The sequence below is a fragment of the Desmodus rotundus genome, chromosome 10, assembly GCF_022682495.2.
Source record: "Desmodus rotundus isolate HL8 chromosome 10, HLdesRot8A.1, whole genome shotgun sequence".
In the NCBI taxonomy this organism is placed as follows: Eukaryota; Metazoa; Chordata; class Mammalia; order Chiroptera; family Phyllostomidae; genus Desmodus; species Desmodus rotundus.
In genome coordinates, this window is record NC_071396.1 from 93,597,473 (window position 1) to 93,623,032 (window position 25,560).

The 25,560-nt window shown below is 45.9% G+C and overlaps 1 protein-coding gene across 1 annotated transcript; it reads left to right on the plus strand.

The window, feature by feature from the left end:
* The first annotated feature begins 1,424 nt into the window (after nucleotides 1–1,424).
* On the plus strand, nucleotides 1,425–24,331 carry LOC112322951 (urea transporter 1). The gene is given in 10 exon segments (XM_045187907.2): nucleotides 1,425–1,586; nucleotides 4,551–4,567; nucleotides 4,569–4,705; nucleotides 6,281–6,470; nucleotides 11,641–11,769; nucleotides 13,987–14,179; nucleotides 16,542–16,689; nucleotides 16,886–17,020; nucleotides 20,838–20,887; nucleotides 22,734–24,331. Coding segments are annotated over 10 exon segments (1,320 nt in total). The 5' UTR covers nucleotides 1,425–1,439; the 3' UTR covers nucleotides 22,908–24,331.
* Nucleotides 24,332–25,560: the final 1,229 nt, after the last annotated feature.

Consider the following 25,560-nt stretch of genomic DNA (forward strand, 5'->3'; position numbering starts at 1 on the left):
ACTCAGAAACTCTCCCCTCACCGTTTGTTGACCTGAACAGAACCTTGGGTGGCACTAATGTACCCCAGACTTGAAGACGTGGAACTACCGAGGCTTACCTGTTCCGTAAGGCTGACTGCTGAGTGAACTTGGATGGTCCCCACTGTGAACCTCCATTTTCTCTTCTATAGAATGAAGGTTTAAGCTATCACTCTCTAAAACTGCACCTCACTCTCAAATTTTTCCATCTCTTGGCTCTAAGAAAATATTGACTTTGAGTTCAAAGGATATGATTCCCCACGATGTGTGTGATGTTGGTTGTGGGTGAACGGCAGGAACGTGCAGGGATGCAGGGCTACACGTTCACACTGACGCAAGGCGGCAGTTCCTGCTTATCTCTTTCCTTTTTTCTGTCTTTCTTTCCTTTTTAACCATGTATGAGAGTCTTGCCATTGGGCTTCTTAATATTGCTCTTTCTCAAAAATATACACAATGTAACCCAGAGACACATCAGTTCTGTATTTAACTAATCAGATAGTTTAACCACAGATAGAGAACACAGGCACATAATTTTTTTCTAAGACATGACAGTGATATTTGCCACAATTGTAGACTGTTCTCAATCACTCTGGTAGACTGTAAGTTCTCAGGTTTCAAACCGAGCCAATAGAAGAAAGTAAAAGTTAAATAAAAGGCGGAGAAAACAAGAAATACCACACGTACCACTTTCAATGTTTTCTGGAACTATGGAGGAAGAATGATATCCTTGCATGCAACAGGTTTTTTTAAAAAATAAAACATAAAAATCTGCCACAATTGTTGAATTCAACTAAGAATTGTTTGTCATTAACAAGATGATGACCAGCATTTAACAATTGTTATTCAGACATACAGGGAAAAAATGCCATTTAGCATTCTCTCAGACAGGGCCTTTGGTGTGTGTTAAGTGTAGCTAGTACCTTATTACAGAAAATTGAGTCCACACCCCGCCTTGTTACATTTGTAAAGAACAAGACTGAGGACATTGTTGCTTTGGCCTTGGTCCCAGGACGGAGCCCTAACAGTTTGCGCTGAAGCATTTCAGGGCCGAACCCCACCCCTCCCACTGAAACAGGCTTCAGATCTGCCAACTTCTCGGTAGTGGAAAAACGCGGCACAAGATCTGTGCGTTGGTCTCGATGCAGAATGGTTTGCTACCATTTTTGTTTTGTTGTGTTGTGTTCTAAACAAAGCAAAACGAACATTCAATGCCTGTAGTCAGCTCATTGTCTCTTTGCTGCTGGAGCTCTTGGCTGATGGAGACACCCCCTCTCCTCAGGACCCCCCACCCCCCACCCCCGAGCTCTCCGGCCTCCCTCCACCTTACAGTTCACCTGCTCCTCAGAGCCAGGGCGCGCGTCCTGCTGATTCATGTATTTTTTGCCCTTTGTCATGTATGGAGAGTGTGGAGAGAAAGGAGGATGAATGGACAGGCTTTGACTGGCGGCGCTGATGACGCCCCTCCTGTTCCTCTTTGGAGGGTCCCTTTTGGAAATAAAGCCGGTGAAGCAACGTGCGGAGGCTTCCCCCGGCTAAAGCTGGCCCTGGCTCGCGGGCAGCCAGAACAGGTATGCTTCCTTCATGCAGCCTCTGTCTCTGGGAACCTCAGCACCTGCGCTCCTGTGTTCTTTCCTGAGCAGAGCCTGGGAAGTGGGGACCTCCTGCACTGCTGAGCTGTGTGCTGGGCGGACAGATGGATGCACGGGGCCTTGATCCAGCAACTCACACGGTGCTTCTCATGGTTCAGATGCTGGGCAGTGGAGCTGCAGCATTTTGATACCCGCAGAAAAGCAAGGGAGAAGTAGTCTGGGCTTTGTTGGGCTTTTTTGTTTGTTTTTGTTTTTTTACCTTATCGTGCTTCTATTTTATTAGGGTTTTTTCTTTTCATTTTCGTGTCCTGCCTTTTTAGTTGAATTTAATGGCCTACTTAGTCGGATATGAGAAGCTTGTGCATCATTAGGTGGTCCCTACCCTACTGCCTTCCACTGTCTTTCCAAATACGATGTGTGGATTCTTAAAGTGCCCGAAAGGAATGTACAAAGTCTAGTGTGATAAAATTTTAGGATGAACTAACTATACAGACTTTAAGTTACTATTTCTCATAACCAGTACAAATGCCGGAGCTCTGGAGCTCCGGGGGTCAGGGTTTGCAGGGCATCCAGAAGCTTTTTGTAGTTCAGAATAAATTGTTCCCAAGGGCTTTCAAATCACCAGCAGGAGGAGACCCCTCTGTCTAAGACATGGAAGCCCCACCACCCAGCCCAACATGTGGCTCCTTCCTTAAAGAAGGCAGTTAGCCTCCTTTATGGTGGGCTGTGGATTCAGACAAAAAGTCCATCTTTATTTAGCTTCAGGTGGCTTCACAGGGAACTCAGCCCGTTCAGGTTCCCAGTCACAGCCAGCCAGTTGTAGTATCAGGTTTCCTATCTATATCTTGAAAATCTCCGAGGCCATGGTGAATTTAAACCCTCTAAAATAAATACGTATGGGCTGGAAATTTTGAGAACATGAATGTGTTTGCCCTGGAATGACCCATATATACCTAATTGTTCCTGTACCTGATGGAAAATGCCCCTTCAGTGTTTTCATTCCGTGCTGCCTCTGTAGATCCCGACCTGCTTACCCAGAGAAACTCAAGGCTGTTGTAGCAGAGCTTTTGGTGGTTGCCTGGTGGGAGCCTGCTGCCTCCGATAAGTTGGCATAGCTGTTAAAGACAAGTCACCGTAGCTGAGGAAGGGGCTGCCCAACCAGTATCCTCACTAATGCCATTTAAAGAGGGAAATATCTGAAAATAACTGATAGCCATCACTTAGATTATAAAATAAAAACCAGCTTTTCACAATTGCTTAGTAATTCAGTTTTGCATGTTTAACTGTGGGGGCAGTGACCTCCACAGAGACTTAGTTTTGGATCCTCACCTCCAGCAGTCTTCAATTTAAGAGTTTCCTAGTGCAAAGGTTCATTGGAAGTCTCACACATGCATGAATCGAACACCATTTTGCCACGCCAACATGAGCTGCATCTAGAATGTGTTCCATAAATACCTTCTACTTTGTGTAATGATTAGTGGTTCACCATTGTTTGAAAGCAGGATGGTCAATTGGGCAGTGGAATAATACAATTAAAGTACAACTGTTGCTTAGTAAAAAAATCAGTTACCTCCATTGATTTCCCTACCAGGCCTAAGAGAAGACAAAGCCAGAGTCAGGTTTGAAGGGGGGAAAAAAGGCATCACTTTTCTGTCTGTTAGGAGCTATTTGTTGGCTATGGTAAACAATGATGAGGCCAGAAAAAGCCATGAGAACGAACCCCTTACTCACAGCCTGGCCATGGGTAGAAGGTGAGTGGGTTTATCCACACGGGCTTTGTTATTTCCACGGTCGCGTCTTCTGTGCCTGTGGCTTCAGCATTCCAGTTGTGCCTTTTGGGGGCTGATGGTGTTGGTGTTCACCTACTTCACACTTACCTGGTTGGGCTCCGGACTTCTCTTGCACGCTCAAGGTGGTTTTGCCATTGTCTTCTCCCTTTGCCCACCTCTGGGACTACATCACTGGTATTCTTTTGTGTCCACCATCAACATCGTGAAACAGTTCTATATTGGGGCTTCCCTGTTACACACTAATCGTGAGAAGAATCTCACAGTGAACACAAGTCACAGTTATGCCGTTAGTATTTTCCTGAAGCACATTTACTATAATGAAGGCCCTGTACATCCTTATATTGTACAATTCTTAGATTTCAACTCTTGGATTTTCAACCACTTGGTCCAATTCCACCTTACTCACATTCTGTACCTCTGTGTAATGATATTCTTGCCTGTTTTAAAACATTTAAATAACTAATTCCAAAAATAATGATTATCTGAGGCAGTTACCTGATGTGAGCACATACCCAAGTAATCTTTGAATTTGGAGAACATGTGTGAAGGGGTTTCTTAGGCTGTGCTGACAAGACCAAACTTTTTTAAGTTTTTCTTCCCTTCAAATTTGTAAAAATGAAAGCTTCTTTTCATAAAATTAAATTTTAATTTTAAAAGAGTGTTAGTCGTAGACAGTAGCTCATTGGTCTGCATTAGTCGGCGCCACTTTGTGATCTAATAACTGGCTCCTTTGACAGCGAGCAGCTTAACGTGTGATATTAGCTCTTTCTATGTATCATGTGACTCATTCTGTTGAAAATAACTGTTTTCAGCCTTTTCCACTAGGCTGAGTGAGATCTTTGAGGCAGGATATAGGTGCTCAATAAATGTTTGCTGAATTAGAAACTGCACCTTATGAAAATAAAAACCAGAACCTTCTCCTTGCAGCATCAAAGACAGTAATGACAAAAGCAGGATGTAACTGGGGTTCGGACAATAATGTCCATGATGATATTTCAAGAGGAAAATGGTGCTTTCTTAGTATCATGGGGTGTCATGGTCTAGACAAAGTGCCTTTAAACTCACCCTCTGTGCCTACTGTGCCCAGGCCCGATGCTGGACAGTCTGGAGTATTCTGTGTCAGGGTATTTATGAGCTCTCTTCTTTCCTCAAGGGGCCAGGGGAAGAGATCCATGGAGGAGAGCCCCGCTATAGTTAAAGTGGACCGCGGCGAAAACCAGATGTCACCATGTCGAGGGAGAAGGTGCTTTCCCAAGGCACTTAGCTATGTCACCGGTGACATGAAAGAATTTGCCAACTGGCTTAAAGGTATTTATGCTTCTATGCCTGGGAGAGATATGAAAAGTGGCTTTGGGAGAAATTGATTGATGCTTCTGTAACCGAGCAAACAAGGGCCCATTGACATGATGCCTTGGTGCATGACCCAACAATCAGTGTTGAGAGAAACAAGTTTTTATTTACCAGATCCCGCTGAGAACACTTAGGCTCGGAGCCCTGTTCTTCCCTGAGACCTAGCAATTCCCTTGCTCCCCAAAAGGCTAAAAGCCAAAGCCAAGCCCAATAGTTCCCCATATCCTTATTTGTGCTTAAGCCAGCTGTGCAAACAGTCCCGCAGCAGCTCTCTCCTTCAGGATCTGGGGTACATTGTCCTCAGCCTCCATGTAATAGCCCAGGAAAGCATGTGCCATGTTGCACTGGGTCATGGTGGAGTCCAGGAAAGGCACAAGTCCCAAGAGTCCAGACAGAGTCCAGGTCTGCAAGGCAGCAGGTCAGTATCTTGCAAGGCGGGTCCTTGATGGCCTCTGAGTCAGCCAGAGTGGGCCGATCAGAGCAGCAGCATGCTGTTCTCTTCCCTACGACCCCAGGCCGGGTCCTGACTACAGACTGCCTCGCTGCTACATTAGGGCTCTTTCTCCTCTACACTCACTCCACCCACATGGCTCCTATCTCACTTCCGACAGCATGGCTGAATCTCTCGTAGGACTGCCCTCTTCACTGCAGACAAGCACATTTCCACCTACTCTCTCAGCCCACATGGCAGGACGGCCTCTTCTCTCTGCCCACCCTGAGTTTAAATCCTGCCTCAGAGCTTCCTGCGTGACCTCTCCAGCCCCTCCCACCGTGAGCTACATTTGTCACTTTCCCATATGGTTTACATTCTCTTAGCTGCCGCCTTTAGTCAGGGCAAGTGTAACTCAGTGACCAGGGAACCACCTCCCTGGCTCTGTCACAAGGCAGAATGCATTCTGAAAGTCACATACACACCTTTTCCCCCAGGGCGGTAGCATACCTATTAGTTAGGATTCAGCTTGCCATTGTTACGAAAAGTTATCTTAACTGCTGGGGAATATGCTCTATACAGGGGTTCTTTTGCTTTGCACCCCATTTCAGTTCTTCTACTCATATTTTTAGTTATATTCACCTACTTTCTATCTCTTTCCTCTCCATGTTTTGACTTTTTATCTCCAAACATGCAAGCCTCTTCAAACTTTTTTTTATGGAGATAGTGGTCAGGCCCAGGGTCCTGCTCATATCAGAGGAAGGCAACTGGCCCCACTTTATAGTGTCAGCACTTAACAGCTGAAATCTTGCTTTATTGATTTATTCCTTTGGCTTCAAAGTCTGTATCTCTAAGGATGGTAAGTGAGTGCATTTGATGCTTTCTGGGGCTGACATTCTAGTAGGGGCAGTGTGGGTTGAGCATAAAGAAACTGGATGCTTTTAGGGATCTTGGTGCCACTAAAGGGGAAAGTGTTCAAAGAATATCAGAAATAAGGCTTGCCTTCATCAGAGGGGATTTTGATGATTCTGCTCAAGAGGGCCCTAAACTTGGGAAGGGATGCCCAGCTGCTTTCTTAGCTCTGCCCATCTCATCTTTTCCAGACAAACCCCTGGTGCTCCAGTTCTTCGACTGGGTTCTTCGGGGCCTATCCCAAGTGGTGTTCGTCAGCAACCCCATCAGTGGGATCCTGATTCTGGTGGGACTCCTGGTCCAGAACCCCTGGTGGGCTCTCACTGGCTTCGTGGGAACGGTGGTCTCCACCCTGACAGCGCTGGTGCTCAGTCAGGACAGGTAGGCGCACCCCTCCAAGCTGTTTCTCTCACTGCTGAGGACACAGGAGCCAACCAGTGACTCTGGGAAGCCTTAATAAAGCCCCACCCTCCCAAGGAGAAACAACCTTTATTCCACAGAACTCCCTCTATTTGCTTTTACTGAAAGGTCAGGGTATCATTTATTCACGGTACCTGAATAAGTAGCCAGTCTGAACAACGCCAAATTCTCGCAGCTGTACATGGTAACCAGAACAGGCTACAAGCACATCCCAGGAGAAATTCTAAAGGGATCCTCTTTGATAATTGATCGATTATTTATCATCAGCATTTTTGGGGGGGGCAAACATGCATGGGTTCATGAAAACTCTTATTGGCTTAATAATCCCCTTTATACCTTGATTCCATGATTTGTTCAGGAAATCCATTCTGCTCAGCTTTTAGAGAGATGAGTAACCACACATTCCAAGTGAGCAAGCTCTGACTTGAGTAGTGCTAGAACATCTTCTGAACTCCGCGCTAGGCTAGAGATAGCGTCTACTTTCTAAATAGATCTGTCAAGTGGCCAAAATGCTTTATGGTGTTTTAAAAAGTAATAAATATAAGGAAATTGTCCAATTTGAAAATATATTAATACGTGGAAACCCTTCTTTGATGAGCAGGCTTAGTCTCATTTTACGGTAAAACTACTGAAATCAATGTGATTGAAATGTTAAAAGAAGGAGTGATGAGCAGACTCCCACCTGGTGTACAGAACGCTGCTGACTAACCAGTTCCTTCCAGGAGGATGCTGATCTTCCAGGTGTTCAAGGTCAATGCGTAATCCCCAGTGGATTGTCATTACACAGCTAAGCTCTTGGAACTCTTACTGTGAATTGTCTGAGATGCTTGGGGAGAGAGTCAGCAAATGTTCCACTTTTGCATGAGGTCAAAGGAGCCTCATTTGTTCTCTGTAGAGGGTGATTGGCATCTTAGGTTAAATCCTGTTCCGGTGTGTTCCGAGAAATGGTTTTTCCACGTTGGAGGTGTTGTTCAGGACTGTGCCATATCAAATGTTCCTTCATTGCTTTGCTCCAGTGAAAGCTGAGGCATTTTTTTAAAACAGGTGTATTTTAGAAGATCAGCCATATTCACACATGCTAGTTTATAAAAGTCTTTTCTTTTCCTTGGTCCTAAAAGGAACTCACTGAAACAGCAATCCTCTGTTTTAAGTGAAAGCACATCTTCTTGTTGCTTTAACCATGGTGTTCCACACCTTGTAGACATTGCCGTTAAATCTGTTGACCAAACTCAAGCATTAATTCGGAAAGCCAGTTGTTGAGAGTATAAATCTTTGCATAATGCTCTCCATTGTCATCACGTTTAGTCTCAATTTCTGAAGGGCATTGTCACTTCCTGAGTCAAACCAACACAAATTGCATCACCTCCCACATGGCCTGCAGGATTATTAAAGGCAGACAAAGGACTTTTGAACAGGGAGTCCTTCCTCTAATGCTCTCACTCAGAGTGACATTATCTCTTGCTGATGCGCTGGTGCCTCCTGTTCCACTTAAAAATAAGCCAAGAAGGCGTTCTCACGCCATCCTCTACCACTGGCTGCATCAACTCTCCATCAGGCCCAGCATTTGTCCTTACCCACTCCCTTTCTGATCACACCTGTGGCCCTATTTGACCTTGAATGCTGGGCCCTTCATGGTGCCAGATGTTGCCAGATGTTGCCAACAGCTTCTACTTCCCAGTTATGACATGGGAACCATTTTGACCAGGAGTAGAAACTTTACCCATAAGACAGCTTTTAGAAGTGAGGTTAGCAAGTGCCCATCAGTAGATAGGTAGATAAAAAAAAGCTGTGGTGCATTTACACAATCGAATGCTGCTCGGCTGTGGAAGGGAAGGAAACCTTGCCTTTTGCAGAGGCATGAATGGACCTGGAGAGTATTGAGCTGTGTGGGGTGGGTCAGCCAGAGGGGGACAGGTACCACATGATTTTGCTTATATATGGAGTCTAATGAAGAGAATAAACTAACAAACAAAATAGAAAGATTCTTAGCTGTCAGAGGGGAGGGGGGATGGGAGCTAGGTGAGAAAGGTGAAGGAATTAAGAGAAAAAAAAACCCTCACAGCCAGACAACACTATGTTCATCACCAGAGGGAGAGGAGGGTGGGGAGAGGCAGGAGAGGGTAAAGTGGGGATAAGTGGTGATAGAAAGAGAGGTGACTCGGGCTGGTAAGCATACAGTATAATATACAGATGATGTGTTATAGACTTGTACACCTACAATCTGTATAATTTTATTAACTGATGTCACCCAATAAATTCAACTAAATATACATCCTATTAGAACCCAGCTATGGGGCCGAACTCTCAACATAAGAAACATGTAAACCTATAAGAATTTTTATGAGGTTTTGTGTGTGTGTGTGTGTGTACCAAACTAACAATTGCTGGGAAGCAAAATCTCAAGGGACTGAGAAAATCTTCAAAAAATGGCAGTTTTACCACTTTTTCTATACATCAGAATCAAAGGGGAAGACGTAAGGGGGTTACATGAAATCCTTTGGTGATAGATCAGGAAGACGGGAGAAAGCAAATTGGGTAAACCTCTGGGACTGGATAAAAAGTAAGATGAATAGACACATACTTCTACTAGGTGGGTACAGAGTAGTAGTTAACAGTTAACAATTAACATGGTAATAACAACAAGGGATTTGTGGTCTCTGCTTTGTGCAGTGTTTGTGCCCTGAGAGGTCGGGAAAAGGGAAATTACCCTGACATTCCAAGGGTATATTATCCTAGATGCAAAAAGACAATAGGCTCAGATAAGGTGAAGATTGGCCTTTGTCCAGGATGATACCGGCCTAGGACATGACTACATCGTAACTCACTTTTAATGAGAAAGTTTTCATTGCAGACCATCCTATGTGGTTACTTTGGGTCCCTGTGTCTGTAAGGCCGCCATGCAGGCCTCCCCTGAGCTTGGCAGTTTTAGCATGTGGCCCCTTTTTCATCTACAGGACAGTAACACAACAGGCAACTACTGGGCCGAACAATATCACGACAGGCAGCTCCCTGGCTGAGTTATATTGCAACAGGCAGCTACTACTGCAACAGGCAGCTACCCAGCTGGGCAGTATCACAACAGGCAGCTACTACCACCAGAGGCAACTTCCTGGCTGGGCGATACCGCAACAGGCAGCTACTATCATGAAAGGCAACTTCCCTGCCGGGTACTCTCGCGAGAGGCAGCCGCTATCACAAGAGGCAGCTACCTGGACAGGAACTGTCACAAGAAACAGCAACTGCCAGGAGAGGCAGCCATTATCACGACAGGCAGCCAGTATCACAAGAGGCAACCACTACCACAAGAGGCGGGCACTGTCGCGGCAGACAAACACTATGGCGACAGGAGGCCACTGCCACAATAGAAAGATGCTATCTCGAGAAGCAACCACTATCACAAGACACAGCCACTATCATGACAGGCAGCCAGTGTCACCAGAGGAAGACACTTTCGGGAGGGGCAGCCAGTATTGCAAGAGTCAGCCAATATCACAAGAGGCATTCGCTATTGCAAGAGGTGACCATCATTGCAAGAGGTGGCCAATATCACAACAGGTGGCCAGAATCACGACAGGCAGCCACTATTGTGAGAGGCAGCCAGTACCACAAGAGGAAGACACTGTCAGGAGAGGAGACCAGTATTGCGACAGTCGGCCAGTATGTCCAGAGGCATTCACTATTGCAAGAGGTGGCCACCATTGCAAGAGGCAGCCAGTATCGCGACAGACAGCCAGAATCATGAGAGGCAGCTGGTACCCGCGACAGGCAGCTACTGTCACGAGAGGTTGTCTCTATCACAACAGGAGGGCACTATCGAGACAGGCAGCTACTGTCGCAAGAAGTAGTCTCCATCACGACAGGCAGATACTATGTTGAAAGGCAGTTACTTCCACAAGAGGCATTCACTATCATGAGAGGCGATCGCTATCGTGAGAGGAAGATGCTATCACCACACGCAGCCACTCTCAGGAGACAGAGACACTATCTCGACAGGCAGCTACAACCACGAGAAGCCGCCACGATTGCGAAAGGCAACCACGGTTGTGAGAGGGCACCACCACGACAGGTGGTCACTATCGAGAGAGGAAGACACCATCACAACAGGCGGCCACTACCACAACAGGCCTCTACTGTCGCAAGAGGCAGCCACTATCGCAACAGGCACCTACTATCGCCAAAGTTAGCTTCTATCGCAACAGCAGGACATTATCGCGACCAGCAGCTACTATGGAGAGAGGCAGCTGCTATTGGCAGAGGCAGCCACTATGGGAAAAGGAAGACATTATCAGGAGAGGCAGCCACTCTCTCCAGGGATAGCTCCCCAGCCAGGAACTATCACGAGAAGCAGCTGCTATCACCAGAGGCAGCTACAGGGGCCAGACTATGTCACGACAGGCATCTGCACAACCTTTCCCATAATAGGTAATGATAGTAAGGAAATACAATATGGTTTCCAATGGGGGAGATGGGGAGGAGGTGAGGTTAAATGCGGAGAAGCAAAAAGGGACTCAAAAAAGAATTAGGTGCTACATATGCACCAAATTAGATGGAGTGCTTTGCCAATTAAAAGGGAAGTCATTGTTTTTCTTTGCAATAACTTGGAGATGTATATTTAGAGACAACAAAATGGAAGCACAGGAAGATGAAATGTATGCTCAGTTGGAAGGTTGATGTTTATAAGATCAAAGACACTGTGAAAGTGAATTTACATTTCAAGAATCTTACATCTCTCACCAAGAAAATCAAACTTCCAAAACAATTTCATCTAAAAGCTTTATTCAAGTCAGAGGCTCTTAATGATTTAAAAGAAATAATAACTTCCCTAAGGAAAGGCCAAAAGGAAACGACGGGTTGCCTTGCTGGTTTCTCTTTCTCCCCTACATGCTGGAATTCTCTCTTCAGCGGCGATGCCTCTGCAGGGGGCTGCTCTGTGGGCACATCCGTATTTTTTCTACATATATTTTATTTTTCCATGTTTTTATTAGTATTTGGCTTCTATAGACTTTGAAATGCATTTCTAAATATCTCATTTTCTAACGTGAATTTGATCTGGAATTTACAAGTGTCATTAATATGCAAGTCCAGCCAACGTCCACCCAGGAAATGCCCATGCTGTGTCTCTTGCCCACAGGTCAGCAATTGCAGCAGGACTGCATGGCTACAATGCCACCCTCGTGGGAGTGCTCATGGCTGTCTTTTCAGACAAGGGAGACTATTTCTGGTGGCTCTTATTCCCTGTATGTGCTTTATCCATGACCTGGTAAGTTGTACCTGGTCTTCCAAATGCTTTTTTGGAAGAATCTGTAGTCGAGGGTAGGAGAGACGGGCAGTTACTTCCCAGTGGGTCCAGGGTTTCAGTCTTGCAGGATGAACAATGTTCTGAGAAGGGGTGGTGGTGATGGCTGTACAACGGTGAGAACGTGCCCAGTGCTGCTGAACTGCACACTGTAAAGTGGTTAGCTGGTAAACTTCGTGTTATGTACAGAATACAGCTTGAAGAGAAATCATGTTTTGTTTTTACTTTTTTCAAACTATAGGAGACTTGTTTACTTAGAAAGTCTCTTAAGAAAGAGGTAGAAGACTGAGCAGTAGAAGGAAGGGGCTCAGGAAACAAGTTACAGCAGCAACAGAAGGGCCTTTGGAGCTTGGGGGAGAGGAAGGCGATGGTAATGTGCCTGGGGGAAGGGGAAGAGGAAGGGGAACAGCACGAGCGTGCACCCAGGAGGGAGAGTGAGAAATGTTTTTAAATTTAGATTTGGTTTATGTCTATTGGAAAAAGGAAACTAAAATACACTGATGCACCTGGCCCTTCATACCACCTCCCCACTCTCCCCAAGATTCTGATGTAATTGGTCTTGGTTGGGATTGTTGCCTGGGCCTTGGGAGATTTGTATTTTTTTCAAATATTCACCCAAGGACATTTTTCATTACTTTTTTAGAAAGAGGGGAAGGGGGAGAAAAAGAAACAGCGATGAGAAAATTAGTTGGTTGCTTCTCATAGGCTCCCCACCCAGGGATTGAACTCACAACCTAGGTATGTGCCCTGACCAGGAATCGAACCCACAAACTTTCGGTGTACAGGACAATGCTCCAACCAACTGAGCCATACTGGCCAGGGTCTGGGCGTTGGGAGTTTTAAAGACCCCCAGAGGGTCCTAAAGTACAACCAAAGTTGAGAACCTTTCACTGAGTCAGTGGTCCTCACACCGGCACTCTATCAGAATCACCTGCTGGGCTGGTTGAAACAGACTGCCACTCCCCTCCCCAGACTTTCCGATTCAGGTCATCTTGGATGGAGCCTGAGAATTTGCATTTCTAACAAGAGCCTGGACACTGCTGATACAGCCAATCCAGGGACCCCACTTTAAGAACCTCTGTGCCTCTATGAACTCCCCTTAAAAAAAATTCTTACTGGAAGTGATGTAAGCATCATGGCAGAGTGAGAATAGATTTCTTTACTGAATTCCTTTTTTTTAAAAAAAAAAAAAAACCTGAATTCTTCAAACTAGTTTCTATGTTGATAATAAATCCTTTTTCAGAAACAAACATTTCCCTCTTACTGTACCATGTTTACAATATAAAACACTAATATCCACACAAATGACAAGTAAAGCCCACCTTAGACAGTGTTTGCAGGAGAGCCACCCCCTCTGGCTGCACCTGCAGGTGTCGGGGAGAATCTGCCAGCAGAGCCAACCTGCTGAGAAGGTAACTTCCGGCCCACTAGGAAGAACAGGTTCAAGGGCAGGAGTCATTGCCCAGGAATGCTTACCACACAGCGTCCCACAACCCATGAAATCTGGAGTTCTGATCTTAAAGTGATGGCCCTTTGATTAAGTCAACAAGTGAGTGGGCAAAAGGGTCCCAGAGACCAACAAATCCAATCCTCCAGTTTACAGACGAGAAAGCTGAGGAGCAGTGCCTTGCCCAAGGTCACACAGCTCATCAACTACTCAAGGACTTAAAACTCTGCCCCCTGAGTTTAGGACCTTCTTCATCCAGCCCACATCACCTGAAATTATCCCCTAGAGAATTGTTTATCTTTTTCAAGAAGACATACACTAAAGACTTGTGCAGATGGCAGACAAGTTCGAGACTGCAGTTGCCTCTGGTGGGGAGGGGTGGCTTTAACGGTGTAAGTATTTTATCTCATATGCCTTAAATACTAGAAAAATATTTTTGAAACCTAGATTTATAGCTCACTGTAAGCAACCCCAGGTGTAACTTTTCAAAAGCCAAATAAACTGAGTTGATTTTTTGACTGCAAGTAAGAATTAGTCTATGATAGGATTTATCCCTAGTGTGTTTGAATTTTGTTTGTTTGCTTGTTTGTTTGTTTCTGTGAAAATTTTTCCAATCCAGCACTTTAGGGACATATTTTACAATGAAACAAAGGCCTTCCATAGTATAGAGATTCGGTTTGTCAACATGGTGGTCACACGCATATTCTTCCATTCTGTTCTGTTGTTGTTTTTAGTCCCCTTTTCTCAAGTGGGTTGAACTCTGTGTTCACCAAATGGGAACTTCCTGTCTTCACCCTGCCCTTCAACATGGCGATAACCCTGTACCTTTCAGCCACGGGACATTACAATCCATTCTTCCCAACCACCTTGATCATACCTGAAACCTCAGTTCCCAATGTCACCTGGTCTGAACTCAATGCCCTGCAGGTAAGATACACTATTTCTCCACCTTCCCCCCCACCTCCGGAAGACATCCAGTGTCCTCCTGGTTAGTCGTTCATGGGCATCAGCGCCTTTTAGAGACTCGCCTCCAGGGGTGCCTTGCTGCCCTCATTTTACCAGCCAACGTGTTTGTTCTTTTCCAAAGCTCTGGGCTCTAAGGGACTTTTTTTAAGTGACTGTTGGGTCAAAGCTCACTTTTCCCCTCTGTACCTAAGGTCTGTAGTGCCAATTCCAGAGTATTAGCTCCATTAGAAACCAGACGCTCTATTGCAAACTTGGTCCTTGTTTGGGCAGATGTGATGGGGGCCAGCTGTTGATGCCGAGGGACCTCCAGCCTGGGGCTAAGTCCTCCGTAACCTGCCTCCTCCAAATCAAAAAAACTGGCTGCTTAGTGTTATATCCACCACAGAACCTCTCTGTTCTGCTTTTCTTATGGTCAGTCTCACAGAATAAGTACAATAGTTCAGGGTCTTCAAGCTTCAGTAGGAATCAGAATCATTGTTTCTTAAATACCAGCATAAGCACCATCTCAGAGTCCCTTAACCATAATCTCTGGAGGTGGGGCCTGGAAACCTGCATTAACAAGCTCCCCAAATACTTGTAATGTGGGCCAGAGTCTGAGAAACACTATCATAGGCTGTATACTATGTATCTCTTTACAGATGTGCATAGAGAGAACACCATTTTTAAATACCCGGCTAACCCAAATCAAGTTCCAGCTCTTCCTATTGGTGTTTATTTAATAAGTCTCCCTAAAGTTTCCTGATTATTAAAAACAAGAGTGCACTTGAAATCAGAAGAAAACCAATGAAACCTTAGCTTTTCTCGTGGGCAAAAGACCAGCTTTCCCACTATCAGGTTGTGAAACAGCTTTCTCTGTCCTCTGTGCTGAGCAAAATATGTGAGAGGCTCAAGCAGTCTTTTCTTTAGCTTCTGGCCCAGAAAATGAATGGGAGCTTTTGGAAATAACTCAGAAGGAAAATCAAAACTTTATTATAACTCCTCATGAAAAATGACATTATAAAATAGTATTTATTGATCAATCTCAAATTGCATTGTCCAATACAGTAGCTGTGAGCCCCATGTGACTATTTTAATTTAAATGTAAAATTAATTAAAATTAAAACTTACAATTTTGTTCCTTAGCCTCACTAGCCACATTTCAGGTGCTCAATAGCCATATCTATTAGACAACAAAGATGTAGAATATTCCAAGGTCATGGAAAGTTCTGTTGGACAGTGCTGATCTAGGGAAGTAGGGGTCTTGTCCTTCCCCTTCCTCTGAACTTCCACCTCAGCATCAGCACACTTATTTCCCATCTCGCCCAAACCCCCACCTCCCTGGCTACCTGAGGGATAGTTCTGCTGGATATGCCTGTGTCAAGTTCTCGCATCTAAAAGAAATAGGAAATGATCTTGTGTAGACATGAAAATCCAGAATGGGCTGGAAGAATTTAGGGTCCATCTTAGGGTGGAATCAAACTCAAAGCATATGGTTCTGAGCACTGAGCAAGGACCAAACCAGCATTTGGAAGCCAGCATTACATCCAGACAAATGCATGAAGGTAGAGGACACTTCCCTAGTGCCAAAACTGGGACTCCCAGTGTCAGAATCACTGCCCCATGAAGGTCCTTAACAAAAGGCTTACATATGACCCAGGGAAGGCATCTCTTTTTTTTTTTTTTTCAATCCTCACCTGAGGATATTTCTATTGATTTTAGAAAGAGAGGGATGGAGAAAGAGAGACATCCATCAGTTGCCTCCCATACATACCCTGATCAGGGATCATACCCACAACCTCTAGGTACGTGCCCTGACCAGGAATCGAATCCGCAACCTTTTGATGTATGGGGCGATGCTCCAACCCAGTCCCCCAGCCAGGGCAGAGGGCATCTTTCAGTAAATGGCCTTGGTCATAAGGGAACTAACATGTCTAATTGTGCCTATCTTGGCCCTACCAGAAGTGTTGTTAGAAAGAATTATCACTTGTGCCTGGCCAGGTAGCCCAGTTGGTTGGAGCAATGTCCCATCCACCAAAAGGCTGTGGGTCGATCTCTAGCTGTTACCAAGTTCAAGCGTCAGAGCAAACAGGGGAGCCAGGGAGTGAAGGGGGAGTTTTGAGAAGGCGGGCTCTGTTGCACCAGGGAGGGGCTGGTGTACCTCTGTGGATAAGGCAGAAAAATGACAGAGATTTTTCTGTAAAGAGAGAGCATTTTTAAAATTAATAACACTGATCTCAAAAGATGAGATATGCTAAATCTAAAATTACTTGTATGTGCTTGTGGGTGTCCTGTGGGTTTCTGTCCAGTTGTCTTAACGACTTTATTTCCTAAATTATTTTTGCAGCTATTGAAATCCTTGCCTGTGGGTGTTGGCCAGATATATGGTTGTGACAGTCTGTGGACAGGGCTCATTTTCCTGGGCGCCATCCTGCTGTCCTCCCCGCTCATGTGCCTACATGCTGCAGTGGGATCGCTGGTGGGTGTAGCAGCAGGTAAGCGGGCACTGCGAGCACCTCCTGCGCCCCATGCGTTGTTTCAGGCATCTCCTATCTTCCAGACCATTCTAGAGGTCTCTGCTTCCAAAGGACCAATAGGAGTGGCTACTTCCTTCCACTGCCCCAGACCCCTTCCAAAGCATCCTGCCTTTCCTCCATCTGCAACTCTGACTCCTCCTGTCTTATCCAACAGCACTCAGTCTTTCGGCTCCATTTAATGACATCTACTTTGGACTCTGGGGTTACAACAGCTCTCTGGCCTGCATTGCGATTGGAGGAATGTTCATGGCTCTCACCTGGCAAACCCACCTCCTGGCTCTTGCCTGTGGTGAGTATCTCGTGCATCTGGGTGGAGGGTTGCTCGTGACTTGGGGATCAAAATCCAGGGCAAACAGTAGAAAAGGACTGCATGAGAAACTAGGGCTGGGGTTCCAGTTGGGACCCCTGCTGTCTAAGTGTGTGTGACCAGGGCAAGTGACACCCCCTCCCTGGGAGTGTTCAGGTTGACTCTGCCTAGCTCAGTGGTTATTGAGGCAGGAGAGCCTGTTGAGTTCTACTACCCATTTTACAATATGTGTATGTTGGAGGATAGAAACTCAACTTGTCCTGTGTTCTTCACACTAATCATATGACCCAAGAAACTAAAAGGAAATAAGCTAAATACAGCACCGTGTCCCCTGGTGAATCAGGTAGAATTTTATGCTCAGGCCCTTTGAGAATCACATCAATCCAGCCCTTCTCAAGCTTGAGGGTACATCAGAATTACCTGGAAGGTGTGTTAAAATGCAGACTGCTGGGCCCACCCTTAGACCCGAATTCGTTGTTAGAGGTGGATGGAGGAAAGAGTTAGAATTTCTTTGTTTTTTTCAAATATTTTGTTTATTTATTTTTAGAGAGAGGGGAAGGGAGAGAGAAAGAGGAGAGAAACATCAATGTGTGGTTGCCTCTCTCTCACTCCCTACTGGGAACCTGGCCTGAAACCCAGGCATGTGCCCTGACTGGGAATCAAATCGGTGACCCTTTTGTTCACAAGCCAGCAGGCACTCAATCCAATGAGCTACACCAGCCAGGGCAGAGGAGTTTGCATTTCTAACCAGGAGTGTGAGGTGGGGCATTGCTGGGAGGGGGGGACCACATCTTGTGAACTGCTATATTAACCCTTTTTGACCCCTGTTTTCTAGCCAGACTCAGCTAGTCCAAGCTAGAAGGGGTTATGGAGAGCTCCACTCCATCTTTCTCACTTTATTGCTGGGACACTTAGGCCAAAGGACATCCAATCAGGTGTGGGTCAATGCAAACCCAGAATCCACATTTGCTAACAACCTGAAGACTTCTCTGCTTCCCTTTAGTAGCCTCCAGGCCTCAGGTGAAAACAGACATCAAGTGGTTTGGATTTGAAAAGCTAAGGACTTCCCAGACCACTGTAAGGGATGCTTAGTTTCCTGGAGCCACACATTGTTTATTCAATCCTGGTAAAAGGATTTGAGATACTGTGCTAGACTGAAGGGAATGACCCTCCCTGGGGGACAGAGGGGCAGAGAGATAGTGGACTGTGCAGAAATTTCTTCAGATATGATAGAAATATTTGTCTAGAGTCAATTTAACACCAGATTAGTCAATCCAAGGTGTCTTAAGTCCTTATTAAAGTGGTGGACCTCACGTCAGGCAGGATTTAAAACAGATTCCTGTATTGGGCAGAGGGTGGGATGAGACCAAGGATTTCAAAGGCCTCAGTTAATTTTCATTTCCTGGTGCTGTGGCAAGGATAACAAAACTCAGGTGGCCACTTGTATGTCATTTTCCCAATTTCTTTGTAATTACACAGCTATTTCCCCTAATAGCCTTGCCAAAACTTTTTGCTCGTTCTCCCATATTGGTTCATAAGCTTAGGGCAAAAGAGAAGGCTGCAAGAGATTATATGGCCACCCGAGCTCAGCTGGGTTAGAATCTTCATTCTGAGATTAGCTAGAGGTTTCAGACCCTTGTTTGGAGTGCATACCTTTATTTTTCTGTGTTGGCAGCAGCAGCAAATGCATATTAAATACTCAGTGCTAGTGAGAGTTAGGGACTGAGATCCCTGGTGGTCCCTGCACACAAAGAGGTGTAGCTAAGGGCCGAGGCCAGGTGAGTGAGAGGGGGAGCCCACAGGAGACCATCAGATGTTTATACTATAACAAGGAGACTCTACAGTCCAAGATACTTGGGGGGACACTACAGTTCAGAATCATCACGAAGCTCCTCCTAGAGTAGCTGGCTCTTCCATAAGTCCTAAAAACTGAGAGGAGACATTCTCAGTGGTGGAAGGGTGGTCCGGGCCATGGCCAGAGCCTCATTCTTGAAGATCAAGCAGAAACTGTTTCGGTCACAAGAGCTGTTGATGAGATCTTGACAGGCTATGGACAGGGATGAAGCCAAAGCTGTCACCAGATGTATTTCCCCAAAGCAAGAATACCTTCATTACTTTATTATAGAAGTAGCACCTGGCTGATAGAACACAAAACAAAAATTCAATCAATACGGAAGAGCATAAAGCAGACTGCTACTCCCTCTTATAAAGAGGATAGAATTTTTTGCCTCCCTCTTATAAGGACCCTATGATGTATTTGGTCCACTTGAATGACCCAGGATGATCTCCCCATCTCAAGATTTCTAATGTAGTTGCCACTGCTAAGTCCCTTTTCCCATGTAAGGCAACATACTCACAAGTTCTGGGGATTAGGAGGTAGGCATCTCTGGGGACCTTTACTCTGCCTACCACACCTACCTTCCTTTCCGTAGATCAGATGGTCTTTCCTAGTTTAGTGTAATGGTTAGGGGCAGTTAAGGGCCCCCGTCCTGGTGCCAACATTCCAGCTCTGCCACTTTGGGTTTTAACAGATGCCAAAATTCACCCCACAGAGGCCGTATTAATTTCCCCTGCCACCAACAGTGTGTGAGAGTGTCCGTTTCATCCACACTGGGTACTATCAGTGCTTTTCATTTTAGACATCGAGTTTTGAGACAGATCTCCCGCCCCTCTTGGAAAGTCAATATCACATGTCAAATGCCACAGCAAGATTCAGCTTGCCCACATCACCTGGATACTGTCAGACAAAAACCAGCCCTGTCGGCCAAGGTAAATAAACAGCAGGCGTGGATCACAGAGGGCTCCTCTGTGTGGCTGGATCAGGAAAGAAGGCTTGGCAGACTCCGATGGGCCTGGCAATGCCGCCTTCCCTACCTCTAACCCAGAAGCTGTAGGGCCAGGGAATTCTTCAATTCCGTGATTTATCAGTGCAAACTGTAAACACATTTTGTATCTCTTGCATGGCCGAGGTGTCACAGTAGGACTCTGCTGGGAGGGACATTGTCTGTGAAGAGCAGAACCCAGTGTTGCCATCAGCGCTCAAGGGCCCTTTCTTTCCCTACGCTATCCAGAGCTGTCAGGGCGTCACCCACAAACCGTCCTGTGCGGACTTTCACTTCTGACGACGGCTTTCCCAGTCCCCTTGAGCAAGGCTTAACTGATGGGCAGCTGCTGTTAGATAGTCTGGCACTCTCACTGTGGAGAGAAAGGTGACCTGGAACTGGAGATCACTTTGCAACAGTATAGCAGCATGAGACTGGAACACCAAGACTCTGCCTTAGAAATGCAGTAGGTATCAACAGGAGAGAAAACCCTTTCAACACGGTCTGTTGCACCCTCCCGCTCACAGCAGCATCTCAGTCGCATGGTGACGGGGACGAGTAGACAGCTGTTGTTGTGGGAACACATTATTTCATTTGGGACTCACCACCTCCTCGTAAAGCATGTCTCCAAGTTGCCTTTTTACAGACGATGCAGCTAGCTTCTGAGAAGTTCAGTGATTTCTTGTACAAGAAACAAAGTGGCAGAGCTGGGATTTGAAGTCCAGACTGTCTGCAAAGACGAGTCTTTCCCACCAGCATGTGAGGAAATGGAGGCTCAGGGAGGCCACCAAGCACCTCAGTGGTAGAGTCTGGATTCGAACCCAAAGCTGCTGACTCTGAACTCACGCATGTAACCAGGGTACCGGGCCAGCTGGCAACACGGGAATATTTACATTCCAGGTCATTTATACCAGAAGGCAGTCTTTCCGTGATGAAATGAACCCCACCAAGCATTGTTCTGTCTTCTGTTTTTGCAGCCCTGTTCACTGCCTACCTCAGAGGCAGCATGTCCCACCTGATGACCGTGGTGAGTTTGCTTTAACTGTGCTTTGTCTTCAGCATGATTGGTCAGTTTTCAGTGGTGAGGAAACCCTCCTGAAGTCCACACAGGTGGTGTCCCTGGCAGGATCCATGACTGTGACAGCCACCACTTCCCCTTTTCTTGCACCTGTCTTGTCCTCACTCACCTCCCAGCATCACAGTCCATTTTAGTCCAAATGACAATCACCAAGCTTGTTAAGAATATCAGATTACCTGCTTGAAAGAAGTGAAACTTAGGTTGTATAACATTTTATCAAATTTGCACTCTAACTCTGAGTATCAGGAAGTTAACTTTAGAGTATTTTTTAATTAAACACAAAGCTAGAACTATATAGTAGTTGAGAAAGCAGGAAAGTGAAGAAAAAGATAATTGACCAAAAGCCATTTTTTTAAAGATTTTACCAATTTTTAGAGAGAGGGGAAGGGAGGCAGAAAGAGAGGGAGAGAAACAGCAGTGTGTGTTTGCCTCTCATGTACACCCTACTGGGGACCTGGCCCGCAACCCAGGCATGTGCCCTGACTGAGAATCGAACTGGTGACCCTTTGGTTCACAGGCTGGTGCTCAACCCACTGAGCCACACCAGCCAGGGCCCAGTTTTTATTAATCAAGCCAATAATTTACATACCCTTTGTCTTTTTAAAATCCCCAGTCAGTCATCAATAGGACTTGTTTAGACCCATATCCTGGCTGAATTAATTAATAAGCAAAATCATTGCCCATTAAGTGTACCCTGCCACCCTTTCTCAGCACTATCCAGCCCTTTGACCTTTTCCCCTCATATTAGGAGGAACCTCATATGACTTGTTCCAGGATCCCCCACCTCCCAGGGCCCTGGACTTTCTCTCTTCTTCACCCACCATGCAGGTGATGCAGAGCCAGTTTCTGATAGCTCCATCCATGTGGATGTGGTCATGGCTGCCAATGGGTCGAGACAGTGTCTGGTCCTCTCACAGAGTGTTTATCTGGGAGAGTTCTCTGGAGACACAGTATCTTTCTGGTGCAAAGTCAAAGCCCATTACAGGCATGACAGGCAGTGCATTAGAGCATTGTGGGGCCCCCTGCATCCCAACAAAGGGTCACAGACATCAGTCCATTGGGGACCAGAGTGGACAACCTGCACAGCTGGTGAGCTAGGGAGATTTTCAAAAATGCAGGTCCTTAGGCCCTGTGCCTTGGCATTTCTGATAGGTACTTGGGCACCTGTGTTTTTTAACCCTGTCCCCAGAGAATCGATTCTGATGTGCAGTCAGGTTCGGGCACCATCACACCCCTGGGGTCCTTGCAGGGAGCCAGACCTCATCAAGTGCATGGTGCATGTGCAGAACTGCATGATCATGTGTTTGCACAGAAGAAAGACTTACCCTCACATTGCTTAGAGCCTGTTTGGGAGACAGAGTGAAAAGCAGTAAGGCAAGTGGAGTCCAAGACCTAGTTTGAGTGAAAATCAGGGGAGAGAGGTCGCTGGGGGCTGAACGAGTCAAAGAAGGCCTGTGGGTGTGACGAGTGGTCAGGAGCCACAGGTGGTTTGCTAAATGTCACCTCTGTGCACCAAGTAGCATCTTCACACGTCTGGTGTCAGAAACCTGAATGCATGAGAGGAAGGGAAGAGATACAAGATAGAAATATAACTGACCACCTTAAAGAATGGAGGATGACATCCCCGCTGCTAAATGCCCTGAGATCTCAGACTCAGTCTCTGGAGCAGAAGCAGAGCCCAGAGCAGTGGTTTGTCCCCCTGGGCAGGCCGAGAACAGAGTAACGGGGAAGCTTTGGGAGGATTAGCTTTCTGACAGGATCTCAAAAAGCACGTGGCTTGTCTCTCTCTCACCAGGTTGGAGTATCATGTTGTACCTGGCCCTTCTGCTTGGCCACACTGCTGTTCCTCTTGCTGAACACAAAAAACCCCAACATCTACAAGATTCCCCTCAGTAAAGTCACTTATCCTGAAGAAAACCGCATCTTCTACCTACAAGCCAAGAAAAGGATGGTCGAAAGCCCTCTGTGAGCTCAACCTTCACCCCCAGCTGTGGTCACACATCATTTCTGACTAAGTGCCTAGTCGGCCTCCCAGGCCCCAGCAAACCATTGTTTCCCACTAGTAACTGCTTTCCCACTAACCCACCAGCGATCTGTTCTCAATGCTCAGTTTGTAGTTTTCTTTTAGACTTCAGGAACATCCCCTAAACAAGTGAGAGACACACCCACGTGCTCTTCCTACGGAATTTTAAACCCTTATGGGGTGTAGGCACTGAGACTGGAATATATTTATAAAGCCAAAAGGCTCCAGCAGAAAGAGGAAGTGAGACGGGAGCTAATTATTGATATTTATTGATATGTTTGATGTTCAGCTGGCTAGATAATGTTAACAGTATTAAAAATTAAGCTCTGTAAACCAACTAAGCCTTAAGGGAATGGAATTCATGGTCACAAAATCGAAGCCAACCCAGAATTCTCAGATAAGCAGCCTGGCTTGTGAAAATCAAAGCAAGCGCCAGTTCTGGCTGCGTGCAGGAGGCCTTGTTGCAGCTGATGGCTGAGCCGCTCCCAGCTCCCCACAGGACAGCCTCGGCGGTGTGGCACCTGCAGCAGCTAAGCTTGGGTGTTTTCAAGCTGACAGAGCGGCAGTAGGGAGAAAGGGCTTTTGTCAGTCAAAATTGTTACTTTTCTTGGAGATTGCAAAGGATTTTTTAGGTAGAGTTTATCATCTTTTTCTTGTGAGAAGGTCCCCTTCAGTTTGTATCAACCCAGTATTTCGGAACATGCAAGAAGGGAACCTGTGGGATCTTAAAGGTTTTTTCCTCTTTGGGTTTGCAGTGCTCAGTGCAAAATATGCAGTTTGCTGAATCAATAAACATGAAAAGGGAAGTAAACTTACCAGTAGTTTAGGGAGAAGGTCACTTCTTCCTTCTCTCAGGAAAACAAACAAACTTGGTTCCCATTAAAACCCTGTGACCAAAGCCTTTGAAACCACGACTTGGCAACAGTCACATATATTCCTGTGGGAAAATTAAAGTTTCAGTGTTTGAACTGAAATCGCTCTGGTTAGGGAATTTGTGAAGTAAGACTTGGGGGAGGGGGCAGGAAAGGCAAGCGTAAACAAGACTGACCAGGAGTAAAGAGCCTGCCGGGGGATGAGCCACCCGGAGGCCTCTTACATGCCTCCAAGTCCATCTTCAGAATGGAGCCCTACCCAGTGGCTAATTACACACCCTCTCCCTGTGTGCTCACACAGACTTGTAAATAAGAACATTTTAAAGCCTTGTACATTGTCTAATTTAAATGGCATTGGTTTTCCCAAGCTATTTTTGTTACTAAGCATTAGCCTAAAATTAAGTATTTTATGAGTTTTCTTAAGGAGCACTTGTATTTTTTCCTGTTGTTTATATAACAAATTTCTATGTAAGAATACAAATAAATCATACTCACAGCTTTTTGTGTAAGTTCTGTTTAAAAGTCAAACGGGCCCTCTATAGCTGTATGTGTTAACAATCACATGTGTAAGTATGTAAGATGTATTGCTTACATCTCAAGTGACTAGAATCCTGTTTCTTACTTGTACTTGGTAGTAGCATCAGAGTTGTATCTGAGCAAAACCTGCTCGATTTCATATTTATGGGCCCATCCGCTGGGGTGTCCTCTCAACTACCCTTGCTCTGTGCACTCAGGGATGGGAACGGGCCACTGAGGACAGGTGCAGATGCTCAGGGCATGCTGCCACCGCTAGAGATGAGCGTGATGAGAGCCAGCTGCCACGCATTCCCAGACAGGCCTGGGCCCCATCAGGGCTGACGCTGCGCCACTGCATGCCTCGGGGGCCAGCTCTCTAGCCCAAGCCATGCGGCCTGTGCTTGTCTCTGCCACCCGAGCACTTCTCCTCCACTTCTCCTTCTCAAATCCATGGGTAGCATACTTCAAAGAAAGCATGGGAAGAATGGAAATGTATTCCAAGTTTCAAGAACAGCCCAAACAGGATACAAAACGGGGCCGCAGTAGGTTGGCCCGTTGCAGGGCCCTCAGTCAAAACAAACCTCCCCTGCCTCTCGGTATAAGAGTGATCTGGTCATCAAATGTCCCCTTTGGTCTGAGGTAGAAAATAGAGAAAAGGTTTTGAGGCTCTCCTACTAAAGGCTCCAGACATTGTAGGTCTCACCTGCAGGCGTTCCAGGTGCAGATTGGCTTGCTTCCCGGGACACCTGATGAGCATGGAATACATTGAAATAGATAGAAGTTCCACAGAAGAGGGTTTTCCAAGGGGCTTCTTACCGACAACTGTGCAAGAATGTTTTTGTAGTTGTTGAGCAGCAGCAAGGTTTTACACATACAACTGTTCTCAGCCTTCCCCCTTATCTAACAACCACCTTCCAAAAGGTTCTGTTCTTTCGAGTTCAATGTCCTTGAGCCTGCATTGGCAACCCCACAGACCATTAGCAGGGTTGTAGCTTCCATGCTACGCAGTTCTGTTTGCTCAAACAACCAGCTATGTAGATCCTGAAGGAATCTAAAAAAAAATAAGAGACTTTTAAAGAAGTGAATATAAGTCCTATAAGAGTCTACCTTCACAGTTCTTAAAATTTAACATAAATGCATAGAATACATCAGAGCCAGATATGTGCCAAGTCATCTAAAAGAAAAGACAGCTCCCAGGTCTGACCTTAGCC